The sequence below is a fragment of the Malus sylvestris genome, chromosome 8, assembly GCF_916048215.2.
Source record: "Malus sylvestris chromosome 8, drMalSylv7.2, whole genome shotgun sequence".
In the NCBI taxonomy this organism is placed as follows: domain Eukaryota; kingdom Viridiplantae; phylum Streptophyta; class Magnoliopsida; order Rosales; family Rosaceae; genus Malus; species Malus sylvestris.
The window spans coordinates 20,494,971-20,513,860 of NC_062267.1; the positions used below are offsets into that span (position 1 = coordinate 20,494,971).

Here is an 18,890-nt window from a genome sequence, read left to right on the forward strand (position 1 = left end):
CCCTCCATTGATGAAGCTCTTGTTGGCACTATAAATGGGTTTTGCTTCACACTGTATTGATCAAGAATGTGTGAATTTTTTGAGAATTATGGTTGCCCTCCATTGTTGAAGCTCTTGTTGGCACCATAAATTGGTTTTGCTTCACAATGTCTTGATCAACAGTGTGTGAAGCTTTTGAGAATTGTGGTGGAACTCCTTTGATGAAGTTCTTGTTGGCACCATAAATTGGTTTTGCTTCACACTGTCTTGATCAAGAGTGTGTGAAGCTTTTGAGAATTATGGTTGAACTCCTTTGATGAAGCTCTTGTTGGCACCATAAATTGGTTTTGCTTCACACTGTCTTGATCAAGAGTGTGTGAAGTTTTTAAGAATTGTGGTTGCCCTCCATTGATTAAGCTCTGGTTGTTGGCACCATAAATTGGTTTTGCTTCACACTGTTTTGATCAAAAGTGTGTAAAGCTTTTGAGAATTGTGGTTGCCCTCTATTGATGAAGCTCTTGTTGGCACCATAAATTGGTTTTACTTCACACTGTCTTGATCAAGAGTGTGTGAAGCTTTTAGGAATTATGGTTGAACTCCTTTGATGAAGCTCTTGTTGGCACCATAAATTGGTTTTGCTTCACACTGTCTTAATCAGAAGTGTGTGAAGCTTTTGAGAATTGTGGTTGAACTCCTTTGATGAAGCTCTTGTTGGCACCATAAATTGGTTTTGTTTCACACTGTCTTGATCAAGAATGTGTGAAGCTTTTGAGAATTGCGGTTGCCCTCCATTGATAAAGCTCTTGTTGGCACCATAAATTGGTTTTGCTTCACACTGTCTTGATCAAGAGTGTGTGAAGCTTTTGAGAATTATGGTTAAACTCCTTTGATAAAGCTCTTGTTGGCACCATAAATTGGTTTTGCTTCACACCGTCTTAATCAAGAGTGTGTGAAGCTTTTGAGAATTGTGGTTGCCCTTCATTGATGAAACTCTTGTTGGCACCATAAATTTGTTTTGCTTCACACTGTCTTGATCAAGAGTGTGTGAAGTTTTCTACGATGCTTAGTGTTTGCATTGTTACAGAGGGGAAATGTTTGAAGCAGATGCAAGAGGGCTGAATACCTTGATCTTCGTATGCCATGCACCGAAGTTGTTGTTGGCTTGCAATAAGACTTTGTTGGTGACTATAACTCTTGTTGGGCATAAGTACTCCCCTAGTTAAGTTGTCAAGCTTGAGGGTTTTTGATTATTTGTGAATGCTAGGAGTTCACATGTACAAGTTGTACCATTCGTCTTCTGGTAGATGGAATGAATGGTGAGTTGCTTTCATCACTTGGTTGGTGGTACGAAGGTGAGTTCATTCTTCCCCTGGTTGGTGGCATGAATGGCAAGTTGCCAAATGATATTAGAGTACGGGTTGTACATTTCATCACCTGGTTGGTGGCATGAAGGAAAGTACAGGTTATACATTTCATCACCTGGTTGGTGGCATGAAGATGAGTTCCTTCTTCACTTGGTTGGTGGCATGAGTGGCAAGTGATATTAGAGTACGGGTTGTACATTTCATCACCTAGTTGGTGGCATAAAGGAGAGTACGGGTTGTACATTTCATCACCTGGTTGGTGGAATGAATGGCAAGTTGCCAAATGATATTAGAGTACAGGGTTGTACATTTCATCACCTGGTTGGTGGCATAAAGCAGAGTATGGGTTGTACATTTCATCAACTAGTTGGTGGCATGAAGATGAGTTCTTTCTTCACCTGGTTGGTGGCATGAGTGGCAAGTTGCCAAATGATATTAGAGTGCGGGTTGTACATTTCATCACCTGGTTGGTGGCATGAAGATTAGTTCCTTCTTCACATTTCATCACCTGGATGGTGAGAATAAGGGCAAGGTGTCTAGGCACATTGTAGCAAGCGTCGAATGACACAAAATATGTTGAACCCTTTCAAAGCACAGTTGGCTTATGTATGAATGTGTTGGAATGTATGATTGAACGAATATACTGTGAAATTGTTCGTTTATTTGTATAGTCTTGTTGACATATACTTAGACTTTGTTTCATGTAGGAAGCATTCATGTTGAAGCTTTGAACACGAGTTTCATTGCTAGGAATGTAAGAGGATTAGGATCGAGTTGTCCAAATCACCTCTTTATTGAATTCATGCCAAATAGTCTTCGTTACATAGGATGCCGAACGGCTGAAACTTAACACTTGTATAATGTGAGTTTACTTGTAATAGTACTTCAAGTGATCAGCATTCCATGGATGGCCAAGGGTCTTGCCATCGGAGCTTCTAAGCTTGTAAGAGCCAGGGCGACTGATGCCAACAACTTCAAACGGTCCATCCCAGTTTGGATTAAGTGTTCTTTCACTCGGGACTCTATCGCAGAGTAATCTTTTCTTCAATACCCAGTCCCCCACTTTGAAAAAACGAGGTTTGACCCTTGAGTCATAGTAGTTGGAGATGCGCTGCTTGTAGGCGACATTCCTCAAGTGAGCCTGGTTTCTGTGTTCCTCGACTAAATCTAAGTTAAAGGTAAGCTGTTTGTCATTTTTGCTTTGCACGTAGTTCTGGACTCGGAACGTTGCTTGCTCAAGCTCAACTGGGACAACTGCCTCTGTACCAAAGGCAAGTGAGAATGGGGTTTCTCCTGTTGATGTCCGATACAAAGTGCGGTATGACCAAAGAACTTGGGGTACAAATTCTAGCCAACAACCTTTAGCCTTGTCCAAGCTGGTTTTCAAAATTCGCTTGATTATTTTGTTGATAGCTTCAACTTGTCCATTAGACTGAGGATGAGCTGGGGAGGTAAAACATAAGTTGATGTTGAACTTAGAGCAGAACATCCTGAACTTATTGTTGTCGAATTGTCGCCCGTTGTCAGTGACTATCGCATTGGGAATGCCGAATCTGCAAAGGATGTCCTTCCATACGAAGTCTTCTATTTTTGCCTTAGTAACGGTTGCCAAGGGTTCTACTTCGGCCCACTTTGTGAAGTAGTCAACTGCAACGATTGCATAGCGAACCTTGCCCTTCCCTACAAGTATTGGGCCAATCAAATCAAGTCTTCATTGGGCCAAGGGCCAAGGGCTGATCATAGGAGTGAGCGGCTCGGGAGGAGAGTGAGGAATAGTTATGTAGCGTTGACACTTATCACATGAGCGGGATATTCTGATGGCATCTTGGTGGAGTGTTGGCCAGTAATATCCTTGGCGAAAAGCCTTGTGTGCTAGGGATCGAGATCCAGCATGATCTCCGCAGACTCCTTCATGTATTTCCCGAATGACAGTTTCCGCCTCTGCGGGTGTAAGGCCTCTTAGGTATGGTAGGTTAAAACCCCGCTTGTAAAGTTGGTCATTAATGATCAAGTAACGGGTAGCCTTGTATCGAATCTGCTTAGCTTGGACTTTGTCATTTGGAAGGGTGCCATGAGCAAGGAATCTATAAATCGGGGTAATCCAACTATCTCCTTGTTGTAAGTTGCACACTCCCAATCTTGTCTTCCACCGCTGAGGCGAGGCAAGGCGAGCCAAAGCATCTGCATGACTGTTTGCCACTCGAGGAATTTGGGTGATCTGGTAGTGGAAGTGTTTGAGCAACAATTGTGTTTGTGCCAGATATGCTGCCATGGAGCTATCCTTAGCGTCAAAGTTGTTGATGACCTAGTTAACCACCAATTGGGAGTCACTGAAGATATCAATTCGTTTAACCCCAAGGTGTTTGGCCAAACGTAAGCCTGCTAGGAGGGCTTCATATTCGGCCTCATTGTTCGACGCCTTGAATTTGAAATGAAGAACATACTCCATTGCCACTTTGTCAGGGGTCGTAAGGACTAATCCTGCTCTACAACCCTATTGGTTGGACGAGCTATCAACATATAGACTCCATGCTGGAGCTGTTGGTTCTATGTTTTGAGCTTCCGAGGGTAATGAAACCACTTCTTTAGGCGTAGAAACAATGTCAAAATGATATGTGAAGTCGGCAATGAAGTCTACCACTACTTGGCCCTTCTCAGCTGGCTTTGGTTGGTAGGAGATGTCAAACTCACCCAATGCTATCGCCCATTTGATCATTCGCCGGAAGTGTCAGGACTTTAGAGTATTTGTCGAAGAGGATGATTGTTAAGCACGATGATGGAGTGTGCTTGGAAGTAAAGGCGAAGTTTTCGAGCAGACATGACCAATGCTAGAGCCAATTTCTCAATGTTAGAGTATCGAGTCTCCACATCTTGTAAGGCCTTGCTAGCGTAGTAGACAGACCGTTCGACATTACCATCATTTTGAATGAGAACGGAACTTACTGCTGAAGCCGATACCGACAGATAGATAATGAGAGTGTCACCAACCTCAGGTTTGGAGAGTAAAGGGGCTTTACTCATGTAGTCTTTGAGGTTCTTGAATGCCTCAGCACATTCATCAGTCCATGTAATGTACTTCTTACTTCCCTTAAGTGCTTTGAAGAAAAGAGCATATTTGTCTGTGGCCTTAGAGATGAACCTAGTTAAGGCTGCCACCTTGCCAGTACGTTTCTGGATGTCTTTTGAAGTTACTGGTTCCTTCATGTCGAGGATTGCTTTGATCTTCTCGGGATTAGCCTCAATGCCTCGTTGGCTTATCATGAAGCCTAAGAATTTGCCAGAGCCTACGCCGAAGGCACATTTGTTGGGGTTCAACCTCATTCGATACCTCTTCAGAATGGTGAAAGTTTCATATAGGTTGGTGATATGTTGGTCAGCATGTTTGCTCTTGACTAACATATCATTAACGTAAACTTCCATGCTCTTCCCAATCTGTTCGGTGAACATTGAATTGACCAGTTTCTGGTAAGTTGCTCCTGCATTTTTTAGGTTGAAGGGTATGACTTTATAGCTATCTAGTCCCCTGTTAGTTGTGAAGGTTGTGTGTTCTTGGTCCGAAGGGCTCATGAGGATTTGGTTGTATCCTGAGTAAGCATCCATGAAGCTCAGGAGTTCACACCCTGCCGTAGAGTCTATAAGTCTGTCTATGAGAGGAAGAGGAAAGCTATCCTTCGGGAAACCTTTGTTTAGGTCAGTGTAATCGACACACATTCTCTACAAAACCTTTTGGAGCATGAGACTTTCCTTGGTCGAATTCTTCTTAACAAGGACAACATTTGCTACCCACGTTGGATAATTGACTTCACGGACGAAGCCTATGCCTTTGAGTTTTTCAACTTTTGCCTTCATTGCCTCGTACCGTTCAACGTCATAAGATCTTCACTTCTGTCTCACTGGCTTGGTCTTGGGGTCAATACTTAAGCGATGACAGATTATATCGGGAGAGATGCCTGGCATGTCCTTGTATGACCAGGCGAAGACCTCAATGTTTTCTTGCAAAAAAGAGATCAATGCCAACCGAATGGGTGGTGACAAGGTGGTACCAATCTTCATCATGCGATCCAGATAATCTTTTGAGATAGAGACCTTCTCCAACTCTTCAGCGGGTTGTGCTTGCTGGGTGAAAGAATCATCTCGATGATCGTCGGGTTGATTGTTTCCACCGTGAAGATCCAAGTTGGCTTCATCTGGGCTAGTCTTTATGACTTGGTCATGTATAGAAAGGGTTTCCTTGGGCACATGCAGGTGCTGTTGCTTGACCGAAGTGTTGTAACATGATCATGCACTAAGTTGATATCCTCTGATGTAACCATTGCCATAGGGGGTTGGAAATTTCATCAACAACATATGTGTGGATACCATGGCCTTGAGATCATTGATGCATGTACGTCCGAAGATGACATTTTATGTCGTTGAGCAATCAACCACCAGGAAGTTAGTGGTAATGGTAGATGTGTAAGGGTCCGTACCAATGGTGAAAGGTAAATGTATGCTCCCCAAAGGTTGCACGATATCACCGGAGAAGCTTATCAGAGGGGAAATCGAGTAGTTGAGCAAGTGTTCAGCTACATTAAGTGCCCTGAAAGCTTCAGCAAACATGGTATTGACCGAAGCCCCCGTGTCTACCAAGATTCGTCATACTTCAAAGTTGGCTACGTGAGCTTCCACGATCAGTGGGTCGTTGTGAGGGTAGATGATACCTCTTTCTTCCTCAGGGTAGAAACATATTGGATCCCAGTTATGCTTTTGATACTTACCTCCCCTAATGTCTTCCACGTGAAACACTTGGTGGCCAGACCTTAAAGCTCGTTCACTATTTTTCATGGCCCTATTGGAAGATTTAGATATGGGTGTGCCACCACTTATGGAATATATCACATTTACCTGGTGTTGGTTACGGTTACCCCTTGGAGGGTGAAGGAGGAATTGATCAATTTTTCCTTCACGTGCCAAAGCTTCAATATGATCACGAAGGGTGATACACTTCTCGCCGTCATGGCTGTTATACTCGTGGTAGTAGCAAAACGTGCCCGTGTTCTTCATGCGCTTGTAATCCGAGTGCCTCGGCTTTGGCTTCGGTATCAAGTGTGCTATGCTGGGGTAAATGGCCATGCATGTGGCGTTCAAAGGTGTGTATGCCTCATACCTTGGGGTAGGGGCTGTCCTGACACGTGTTTGACCCACTGTGTTGATTGCTTGGGGTCGGGGATTATCATGGCGATACCCTTGTTTATCGCGGTAGTGTCCCTTACTCCTTTTACTAAAATGAGACTGGTGAGGATGGAAATCTTTCCTTTTGCCCTGAGATTTATGTCTGTTGACTTGGCAAAGTATTAAGTAAGGCAAGGGGAGGCACCGCTGCCGTTTAGAAGGTCGAGGTCTTTTCATTTGGTTGGATCTGGCTTCCACTCCCTACTTGCTGATAAGGGGTGGTTGTGGGGGGTTTCCCTTGATATGTCATTGCCTCGGCGGAGGCATGGTTGTAAGCATGTGCCATCACCTCTAAGTAAGTTTTCCAAGTGTTGGCATTGATCATGTACTTGAAGAAACAATCACGTAGGCCTGCCGTGAAGGCCTTGAGGGCGGTCTTGTCATCTGCCTCAGCACAGCGAGAATACTCATGGCTAAAACGACCAGCATACTCTCGTAGTGACTCGTCCGGCTTCTGGCGAATAGTGTACAAGTCATCTAAGAATGCAAGCAATCGGTCTGGAAGATATGTTGAGAGACAAACAGTTTCCTTAGTTCCTCAAATGAGTCTATTGTCTCAGGTGGAAGACAGCAATACCAGTTTAGATCTCCGCCAGAGAGGGTGAAGGGGAAGAGAAGTCATCGCTCTTCGTCGGTGTGCATCCGATATGCCCATGGTGGACTCAAAGAGGTTAAGGTGTTAAATTGGGTCCTCCCTTCCAGTATAGAGTTGTAAACCAAGCTTTTGTTTTGTCTTCGCTTGAAGGGGGTGTCAAGGATCCTCCTTGTTAGAGGACCAAGCCTAGGTTGGTTCCAGTCAGGTATCTCGGCCTGACGTTCGGCCTTCAACTTGTTTACTTCCTCAAAGAGCTGTAGGACAAGGGGGTCTTGAGTGGAGTCATGTACCACTGGGATTTTCTTTCGTAAGTCTCTATCGCCTCTTAGAAGTAGGAAAGTTTGAGCAAGGGCATGTGATTTTTCCTTGGACTCGCCGTACTGACTTCTAGGGCGAGTCTGTCGAAATACCTCAGAGTCCCATGTACCTTCATGTTCCTCTAGGACATGTCGTTCCTTCCCTAGATTGGCACCTGGCCTGGGTTGTGGGAGGGGACCGAGTCTTTCAGAAACCCTTGGGTCATTGATCTTCGAGCATATGTGGAGGGGATTCTCTTGACGTTGCTTTAGAAAGTCTCGGCAGTCACGATAAACGGCTTTTGATCCTTCCAACCCTTCTGCAAGGAGGTGTCTTCCTCCACTATCCTACTTCGGGTCAAAGCAACTGGGTTGAGAAAAGTCTCATGTTGATCAATGTTTTGATGATTAGCTCGCTCCTTAACAAAGATACCCATGTCAAATGAAGGTGACCCTCCGTGTTGGGGGGCAGCCAGATGATGGTTGATGTCCACAAGGGCAACAAGCTCGCGTGTTTGAGTACGCATAGTTTCGTGGAGCGTCTTAAAAAGCTTCTCATACTGCTCCTGGATGACCTCATTCTTCATTGATATCTAGTTGTTTTGAGCTTCTAGCTCATCGACTTTAGCTTGAAGAGCAACCTTTTTTCCTTCCTTCTTTCATTGCTTCGCACTAGGTGCAAGAGGGGTGTCATTCTGTGTGCTGTGGCTTCCTTCGCTCCCCATGTTGAAGAAGGGTGCCTGGTTAAAAGAGAGTGTACGAATGGTGGAAACCAGCTTGACAAAGCTGAAGATAATGGGAATAAGTGTCGTTCCCACAGACGGCGCCAAATGTTGATGCACAAAATCAGTGGGGACTTTGGTACAACAGAAAGTATTAAGTTTGTGACTTTCGCTAGATTGCTCTGGTCACTAGTGTGGATAAGTATGTAAATGGATAGAGACAGGGAAGAAAACACAAGATGTACGTGGTTCACCCAGATTGGCTACGTCCACGGAGTAAAGGAGTTCTCATTAATTGTGAAGAGTTTACACAAGTACATAGGTTCAAGCTCTCCTTTAATGAGTACTAGTGAATGATTTAGTACAAATAACATTCGAAAATATTGTGAGAGAATGATCTCTATTTATAGAAGAGAGTTTCTAGTTTCATTCTGACATTGACACGTGTCGTGTTGTGATTGGCTTCTGATGTTGACACGTGTCGCGCTATGATTGGCTTCTGATGTCGACATGTGTCGCGCTGTGATTAGCCTCCTGGTTAGAGGGAAACTCTTTTGGATCCTTGATGGTATAACGTTGACTGGTGCTCAGTAGTTTCGAGATTGGTCAAGTATGGTACAAACATATTTCATATATATGTATGCATGGCATTTTAAAACATAATTTCATTTAAATTCAATTTTTGGGAAAAATCAATAGTATATAGGTAAATACAGAAAACACTGCCCACTTACTGGTAAGTCGAAGGGTCGTAACCCCCGTGACGCCCTTGAACGCACTCGTCCTCAGGATAGGTGTCACCTATATGCGAAACAACTATAAAAACATTATTTAAAGCATACAACCAACAATACGTAATAACTTCTCATACGATGCTCAATTTGGGTATATGAATATACCACAGTGACCTACTCGACGTCACGGACGTCGAGGTATTTTTAGAAAAAAGTTCCAACACAGCACGTCCCCCACACGCATCATCTTCTTCCTCCAGTCGCCGGACTAGTTTCGCCGGCACCGGAAAACTGAATATTTTTCAAACTCCATTTTCTCCGTCGATTCTTCACCATTTTTTACAAAATTTACATCAAAATGAAGCCCTAAGCATGTAGAATCACATTATACTACTTTAAGGCTAAAAAACATACGAAATCTCACCAAAGAAAATCCAAGAAAACCGGCCAACTTCGAACCCTACGATCCCGACGTCCAAAACCTTCAAACTAAGTACTCCAAGCTTCCTTGGGACCTCACTAAGCTCCCTGTAAGCTTAGAATCCCTGAAAATCAACATTTCACGTCCACATGAATAGTACTCAAAACTAGGGGTTCGGGTTTCAGGAGTTTTCGAAGGTTCTAAGTTCCAAAAATGGTACCAATGAACTCACAAGCTTGCAAGGATGAAGGAACTCACCTTTTTGACGTCGATCCGTGATGTTTTGAGGGATTTGGTGTTCGTCCGTACAAGTTCAAGAGGGAGAGAGGAAGAGAACTGCGAGGGAGGAGAGAGAGAGGGCACGGGTAGGAGAGAGGGCTTGTCTCGTGTGTGTGTGGTCCACCCAAAACAATCACAATCCAATTCCTTTAGGTCCCTAACCACACAATTTGTATACCATTTAATCTACTTAATTAAATTTTCCAAGAACTTAGGAGAGTATACATTTATTCGAATAACATGTCACACGTACCTTAATAGCCTTTAAGGGCAATTCCGTTATTTCACATCCACAATAAATAAATTTCGGGACGGGCTGTGACATATTGTGCGGTTAGTTTTCGATAAGTACTGTTTATGTTTAATTTTAAATAAAAAAATTCAAAATATTTTTTTACCGCACAAATGTATATGAATGGATAGAGATTCTCTCACAAAGAGGACCCGATAAGATCCAAATCCTTGAATTAGGACATAATTGAAGCAGTCAAAGGTCAAACTAATCGCAGCAAAAAATATCGAGCACATCTTATTGGCCCCATATTAGGTGGAACCACGTTTACCCTGAAGGGGATTAACCAGTTAATCCGCGTCCTCTTTGGTGTTATAAACTGTAAAAGCATGCATTTCATACTTCATTAGCTGCCACACTCTCTTATTTATCCAAAAATAAAAAATTATATGACTTTCACTTTACATAATCATCTTCCACGAACTTGCTATTAATCTAGTATTAATCCTATGTCTCTAAAGGTATGCATATTTGACCACATTTGCATTTGGAAGATCAAACTTTAAATATAGTTTAATGGCTTTTAATTTCTAGTTTTCTTCTTTTTATGTTGAAACCAGATTATTAAACTGTGATGTGCTGCTTTCTTTATACCAAGCAATTTTTACCTTTTCAAATGATATATGTAGTTTGAAGTCAATTGTCAAATAATAGAGCATTTATATATCTTTTTAATTAGGATAGTGCTGAGTACGCATTTATTTTTACCGATTACATATCTTTGTTAACTTTTAGTTATTAATCTTCTTCAATTTATTCAATTCGATGATCAGAAATTAAGAAAGGTATATAAAAAGTAAAACTAAATGTGTGGATAACATGATACTTTAATTATTGTTTTACGAGGTCATGAAACCCTACTGGTATAGAGTGAGCTTAGATCCTTTGCATTCGACTAAAACAATGGAACTCTTATTAGAGCGGGAGATGCAAAATGTTTTGAAGTGAGTATTTTATCTTTTTATATTGGTTGTAAAGATTTTTATAGATGAGATGTAAAATGCTCATCTTAGCCAGATAAATGCAAATAAAATTGTTATATCTTTAGAAGTGATCTCCACTAGTTAAAGAGAGAAAATGAAATGATATCTTAAAATAAGATATCAAATTTACTTCTCTCCCATTAGGGTAAAAGTTAAAACTCATGTTTACATCTCTCAAAATTTAAAAAAAAAATGTAAATGTGGTTTTTACATTTGATATTTAAAATTGATTATTGTTTAACATGAATCGCGCCAGCATCACGAGCATCTATATCATAGAGTAAGCTCACTTAGGGCTATCTCCAAGCGATGCTGTAAAACAACAAAAGCTCTACTTTAAAGAGTTAAACTAAAAAAAGACATATTCAATCGACTACATATTAATGTCAAACGCACGTAACCTAATTTTCATAACATAAACCCATCTAACTGGTATGATAAACGATATGACAATTTACACTAAATTCATCTAAATGGTGGACAAAGAGAATCTTAACTTTGATGTAGAATGGACCAATATGCTCTAGCCATCATGGCTAAATCTAGATCTCCTAACAGATGAGCTCATTTAATCATTTAATTACAACGTACAACAGAATTGAAAACTTATGAATCCTAAAACATTTCAATAGTTGTAGCAATATAAGAGTAAATGATTGTGCATTCAATGCTACGTAGCACTCAATGTTACAGGTGTTTCAACGGTTAGATTTGATATCCGAACTATTAGATTTTCTATTTTCAATCATAGCCACATCATTCATATCACTCAATGATACAGTTGTTCTTAATTTTCCATTTTGTATTGTTGTATGAGAGTTTGGGTTGGATGAAGATTTTAGATTTAAAATTGAGGGACATACAAATCAGGTGCAGGAAAAAATTGAACTTGAAGCTGGAGTCTGGAGATGCATACATCTCATCAGACAAACCATGCACCACAGAACGTGGGAGGCACATGAAAGGTGCATTTGGTACACTAATTCTACCATATCTTAACAAGCAAGCTCCCTTGGTTGACACTTTAGCCTAAGATGCATGACATTTTTATGTATGGTGTGTACGAGTGTATAGGAGTGGGACCTTATCACTTGTAAAAGGGGTTCATCCCATCAATTATCAATCATGTTTATCTATCACCAATCACCATTGACATTGCTTTAATAAAATCTATATTGATTTTCTTTTTTCAACTAAGAATTTTGTTCGGTTGATTAAGGACTTAATAATGTTGCATATTCATATATTACATGTTAAAATTATCAAGTTCGAATCCTTCTTTCTTAGTTGAGTATAAAATACGAGAAATCCATCAATATACAGCTCCTCTCCCATCAATATACAACTCTTCTCTCCCATTAAATATGATTTACATGTTAAATTTTTTTTGAATCCTACGAAAGAGATGAAAGCGAAAATCAAACTCTTACTATAAATATGAGAAACCCATCAAAATGCAACTCTCCTCTCCCATTAAATATGTTTTTTAAGGACAAAATCAACAATGGTAATGTGATATCTGTACACAAACATATTTAGTCAAAAAAATATGAACTATGAAATGAAATTAAGGAAGAAACAAGCTGGACCATGCACGATTTATATTATAAGAACCACATAGCAAGGACCGCTCATTAGCACGTGTTGTAGAAGGTAAAAGGCCGTAGGAATGTGTAGAAGACAAAGAAATACACACGTATACTACATACATCCACATATAAAGAACAAGAAAAAGGTTAATGGGCAAATACACATATATACATACATATACATATAATATATTCCTGCTCCTTGGGAGGTACCAAATAAATGACTACTTGAATCAGGATTTTGAGCATAAAGATTTCACTAACCTGTAAAAAATGTATTCTAAACATTCCTTTAGTTATATATCAACGTTCCAACAAAAAACTCCAAATTCGGCGAGGTAAATGTATTAAAATAAATTTTATATATAATTCAAATCTATGTGTCGTGAATCTTTATAATATGAAGATCTTAGACCCCCAGTTTGAAAAATTCAGTATAATTGAAGGCTGTCTCAAAATATTATGTAATATTTTATGTAGTGGGGGTGTGAAGCACAAGAAGGGAGGTGATCTGCTTCGAGTTGGCCCTTGGCCGGCCTGCCGGGCTATTCTGAAATCAGACAGGTCAAAATGCATGAGATGATCAAATCTGGACCCCGAAATCCACCTCCATGGAAGGAGAATAACTTATGTGACATGAATACAATATTACGTGGCGTTGCATGATTGTAGTGCCAGTAAAATCAAAGAAAAAAATTTACACATATTTTTATTTTATTAGAATATGACTATACAGTTACATATAAGTCATTTTCTCTGAAAGAAGGAACTAACCGATCAAGATTCAGTAGGGTTTGGAAGCCTTTGATTCGTTTGTGTTTGTTGGTTTTCCTGGTTTCACTAACTTAAGTTATATAAACTAATTTGTTCTTTAGAAACATCGACATCAAAGTACCATATCTTATGATCTGTATTATTGACTTGGAGGCATGACACGAAGGTCATCGGACAATTTACAAAATGAAAGTAACAAGGAATCACACAATACAATAAGTTCCAAAACTTTTACCTTTTCTTTGTTTATTTCTATTAACAATTGTTGTCTATGATTTAAATTGACACAAAACAGTGCATTAAGGTGACACAAAACGCTTATTAAAAAGTAAACATATATATATATGTATATATATATATATATATATATATATATTGTTGAAATATCTCACTCGGCCGTGTCTTTAAAAAAAAAAAAAAGTTTAAATATCATAACTTCACTCCAAGTAATACTGAGACCTTTATATAATTTTATTTTTCTTTTAGAAAAACTTGACGGTAGGGATTTTAATTTTACATATATAATGTTGTTTCAGGCATATATAGTAATATACCTTTTTGCCAATGGTTTATTTCCTTGAATTATCTTGTGGTAATAAGTCAATATGTAGGGCCTTTTATTGGCGAAAACCAGCACGTGAAAAATATGACTAGATTACATCTTACCTCAGAAAATCCAATCCATGTTCTCAACTTCCTAATTGCTGTTGGTTTGGTTTCAAAAGGGGGCCGGAGGGCAGGTGGGGAAAGAAGAGAGTAGAGTCATCCCCGCTACCAAGTGACATAGCAATGCAATTATGAAAATGTCAAACCTACAGCATAGCATAGCATCCCATCCAGAGATGATTGCGTACACCCTAATTCAAACTTCATTTTCGATTCAGAGTATTGATTACATTTGCTACGATCAATCGCCTATGCGCACGCCAGCTCCTAGCTGTTCGACGTGTGGTTGGCCCCACATGCATCAAGTCATCCTGCAAACCAACTGATAAATAGCACTGCTCTTATGAAAATGTCAAACAATCATACAATAGCATAGCATGCCAACCAGGGATGATAGCAACGTCGGACATGGAAAATTCAACTTCTATTGATTCAGAATACCGAGTACTTTTGCTACATGATTAACATTTTTCACCAGTGTTGAGCACATGAAAGTCTCACTCGAAATTAATTTTTACCACTGTGAAGTGTGAATGAACTACAATATCAAGCCATAGCTAGATACATCATACACTAAACTCCTGGTGCAGCCAAACTAGAACGACGATAGCAGTTGAATGCAAAAATGAAGAAACCACATACAATCGCAGTAACATCAAGAGAACTTTGTGCAGACGAATGTGGCATTACAGATAAAAGAACAGAGGAAAGGAATTTCGAAGTTAGTACATACATTTATGCTCGTTAATGAGGGATAGAATGGTGCAACTACGGTGAAAATCACATTTGATTGTCTCCAGCATGCCTGTGGCCCAAGATCATTCTACCGCTACGTGTGTGAGATTACGAGTGCCTCCAAGCATACACTGTTGCACCTGGGTCTGCTGAGAGTTGTATATTTTTCCATCTTGATATAAATGCAATTTGATGCATTCCCAAACAAATTTGTAGCCCCTCGTTTCTACCTAGAATATTGCCAATTATGTGGTGAGAAAGGACAATGATAGAGCTCATTGCCAACCAAGACGATATTCCATCTGCAATAGGAAAAAGGAGAAATGGATCTCTGATGGTGGCGATTGCATTGGAAATTCAACATACTCCAGCAAAATACATGTCCTGGTACAGCTGCTACTGAGAGGACTCCTCATGTGAACCACTCCGTGGTGCAGCGGCTCGATCCTGTGACAATCTAGATTCCAAATTTTCGACATCAATAAAGGGCTCCTTTAATCCATCATCCTTCTTATCAGTGTCATCCGACGTCTCATCATTCTGCTCTACAGCTCTACAGCGTTCCTGTTGCTTTGCCATTTCAGTATGCTGGTGGAACTCTGTATGCAAATTGTAAGGAAGAGATGGAGCAGTAACGCCTAACCCTTTGGAAAGACAAACATATTTGAATGCAAGTTGCTTGTAATTATTAAGAAGGTCCTCTACATCATTGATGGTTAGGTCCCCAACATTCACAAACAAGTATGGATACTCCTGGAAAACCTGGCCCGCCTGATCGTTGTTTACAAGGACTGCTGCACCCTTATTCTCCAAATCCGAAAGAGATGGAATTTTTGAATAGGATGAGTTATCCTTTGCATTGGGTATCTTCTTCCCTCGGGATTTTGTTTCTGAAGATTTGGACTGTGCTGCTGGGTCCTTGTTGGCATTTGGAGGCTGATGTTTGGTTTCCATAGATTCTGATCTATGTACATATCCTGCAAATGGACTGCTTTGAGTATATTGACCATCCAAATCAGTTGAAAGTCCTGAAAGAAGTGCTCGAGCAGTTTCCATGTTCTTGTCATACTCAGATTCATCCAGTGAAATAGCATTTGCATCGATATTTGAGATGAAGGACTCAACAGAGAGCATATTTGTGAAAAAATAGGATGCTTCACCAACTAATCGAGATTGTCGCCTGTATCTTTGTATATACAATAAATTTGAGTGCAGTTGTGGAGGGTTTGCCTGCATCGCGTCAATAAAATAAAGCAACTTTGTAAACCTGACATACTATGTTGCCTTCTTTTAACTGAGGAGCACAACCCACCTCTAGGGGAGACAATAATTCAATAATTTACTTAAAATCAAACATCATATGTACTGCATCAAAGGTAAATGTTTAATCAAATAATTCAAGCCATGATAAAAGTTAGTCATACCTTTAAAGTAACATAAATTAGGACTGGAAGAAATTCATCAGCTCCAGGGGGATTCTCATTGGAAGCAACAGAAGCATTCATCAGCAAGTTATTGATAACCTTGCAACAATTGAGGATACACACAAGCTTATCCCTCGGTGCCTTATACATATTGATCTTTTGTAGTTCTTTTTGTGCAAGCTGCGAAGATAAAATTAAAATTAAAAAAAAAAAAAAAAGCCAGGGTAAGGATTTTTGAGAGATATCGAACAAATAATTAAGTCGAAATAGACAGAAGTCGGAAACTATAAATTATGATTGAGCAATGCCCCATGTGCATTCTCAGGAAAATAATAAAAACCTAAGGGCTGTTTGATAACCATTTCGTTTCAGTTTTATCTTTCATTTTCTGTGCTATATATAGAGGAAAAGAATGCCAGAGAAATGAGGAATGAAGAAGGGTGAAGGAAGGGTCGTAGAAAAAATGTGTATGGATTAACACACAAAATGAAAACTAAAACAAAAAACTGGGAGACAGTTTTAAGTTGATTCCAGATTGAAGTTATTGTTTTCATACTATCTCCTTTGTTTCTCCATCCTCCCTCCCACCACCTCCCTACATCCTTCTCCATTCCAATTTCTCACGTATACTTTCCCTATATCTCTAGCAGAAAAAATGACATGGTAATCAAACAGGCCCTAAGAAAAACAAGGTTGAATTACAAATTAGAGAGACCGAGACACATTAATTACCCCGCACATGAAGAGACAGTGAGTGTGCACCTTGGAAGAACTGTAAAGGGGGAAGTGATCTCTATTTTATGATTCTTTCAACTAGGTATTTGTCCGAGCTATAAACACTACTGCCTATGTTGGAAAACCTCCGATCATCATGACTATTTCTTTTTTAATACCTGTCAACATGTGTGTAGGTTTTCTCCAAGAAGGCCCTTGAACAAGGACCTATAACAAATATAGACGGCTCATATGCAAATCAATACATCTCGATTAAGATCCATGACCATATCTTTATATAATGTACTTCATTCGTGCATTATAGGAAATTTGGTTTAGGTCAACAAACAATTTCATATTTCGGCAGAGGTCAATCGTCTATTTATTTTCTAGTATAGATTGGAATAGAGAATTTTCCTCTCCAACTAAGGTTAATACCATTTGCTAAAATTTCTCTTCATTGAGCTATCTTTAAAACACAAAATGTTGATCAACTCATTCCTAATGTTGAAATATTTTGTGACCTCAAACAAATTACCACTGTTTGATATGTGTAATATATATTAATGCCATGAGTATACAAGGACGCTTCATTTATACATATTTCATATGGGTAGTCCTCTACTCACCAGCCATGAAGTCTCATTTTGAAAGGTGGGCTTGATATCCAAATTTTCCGGCCGAATAAACTGTTGTACTAAAGCCATCTTCTCATACAGTTGCTCATCAAGTTTTACATCATCTGGAAGCGAAGCAAATACGTGAGGAAACAACTTCGTCATAACATACTTCTCCAGTCCCTGCATTTAACAAAAACCCACAAACGAAAAAGTACCAACAACATCAACAAATCATACATATATTAACACAAATTGTTAGCCAAAACAGTTTATAGCAAGCAAAACTACAATGCAAATAGTTGGATTCGTAAAATCGAACAAGGGTGTAAAAATCAACGTCAAATTCAAGCTCAAAGTTGAAACTGACTTCGCCGGCACTGTCGAGCTCCTCCTCTGAACAGCCCGCCCAAAGTGGATGAACCCTGAAATCAATTTCCATCCGGGCAAAGAAGTCCTGCACTGCAGTGCTGTCCCCCTCCGGATCAGGAGCATTGTTCGTAAACGACACTATGAAACTGCAATCCAGTCCAATCCAATCCAATCCAATTCAATGCAAAACAAACACAACACATCTTTGTTAACACTCAATTCTCAACTACTGTAATTAGAGATCATCACCACATCAACAAGCAATGAAATGAACGATCGGAATCTTAAAAATTCGTTTCACCTTTTTATGGACTTGACGAAATCGGCGGCCGACGGTTGACGCATGCGTTCCAGAAAGTCGTGCAGTCCTAAGAACACGTCGGCGTTCTCCATTCTCCTCCGTCCGATGGCTCCAAAACCTCAGCTCGCGGCGATGATGGGAGAGAGAGAGGGGGGGAGGGAGCTGGAGAGCACAGTGCTTTTACTTCCAAAGCCAATTGCAAATTGATTGTGATGGAGCCGATGCACGAATTGATTATCTGACAAAAGAACAGAGCATCCAACGTTAATTAACCAAAAAAGTTAATTAACTTCGTATATATTAATTCACCTCTCATAGCGCGTCCTATTTTTCATATTTATCTTTTTAGTATTTTTTTCCAATTTTCACTTTTTTTTTATTAAAAACTTGTTGATAACCACTTTTAATTTTAAATTTTTAAGAATAAAAACCGTTTTTAGTTTTAAATTTTAGTACAAAATGATGATGAAAAGGCTCCTTAGTTTTCAAAGTTTGATTGAGGGGAGTTCGGCTAAGCCATATAATAAGCAACTTAATTTGGTATCAAATTCGTCATCCATGAGATTCGAACATATAACCTTTCACTTCCAAGTGAAAATGAATACCACTGTAGTACTAAGTGGTAGTTTGACCTCAATGTTTAGTTTTTAGTTTTTAGTTTAATTTTTTGTTGAGTGTTGAAACCGATTGTCTACATTTCAAAACGAAAAAATATTGTAATAATTAGGGTCATTTGATAATAATTTTGTTTTTAGTTTTTAAATTTCTATTAATTAATGACGAAATGATCATTAAACGAATGAGTAAAAAAACAAGGTTTAA

At 39.6% G+C, this 18,890-nt stretch overlaps 1 protein-coding gene across 3 annotated transcripts; it reads right to left on the reverse strand.

Annotated features, from left to right (window-relative positions):
* Positions 1-13,999: 13,999 nt before the first annotated feature.
* LOC126632185 (vacuolar protein sorting-associated protein 9A-like) lies at positions 14,000-18,324 on the reverse strand. 3 transcript variants are annotated; one of them, XR_007626598.1, is made up of 6 exons: positions 18,069-18,306; positions 17,766-17,913; positions 17,408-17,578; positions 16,065-16,244; positions 14,639-15,870; positions 14,000-14,216 (listed from the first exon to the last, which is right to left on the reverse strand). XR_007626598.1 is itself a non-coding variant. In XM_050302454.1 (5 exons), the coding sequence occupies exons 1-5, from the start codon at positions 18,158-18,160 to the stop codon at positions 15,037-15,039; spliced, it is 1,425 nt and encodes a 474-aa protein (XP_050158411.1). In that variant the 5' UTR covers positions 18,161-18,324; the 3' UTR covers positions 14,519-15,036. The 3 variants fall into 3 exon arrangements, 1 of the variants encoding a protein (XP_050158411.1); XR_007626597.1 differs by having other exon boundaries at positions 14,000-14,227; XM_050302454.1 differs by lacking the exon at positions 14,000-14,216 and having other exon boundaries at positions 14,519-15,870; positions 18,069-18,324.
* Between the last annotated feature and the right edge of the window lie 566 nt (positions 18,325-18,890).

Coding starts and splice junctions, on each gene's coding strand:
- LOC126632185 (XM_050302454.1), bottom strand. CDS start 18,160: ATGGAGAACGCCGACGTGTTCTTAGGACTGCACGACTTTCTGGAACGC. Junction 17,914..18,068: donor TTCGTCAAGTCCATAAAAAG/GTGAAACGAATT, acceptor ACTGGATTGCAG/TTTCATAGTGTCGTTTACGA. Junction 15,871..16,064: donor TAATTTATGTTACTTTAAAG/GTATGACTAACT, acceptor GACGCGATGCAG/GCAAACCCTCCACAACTGCA.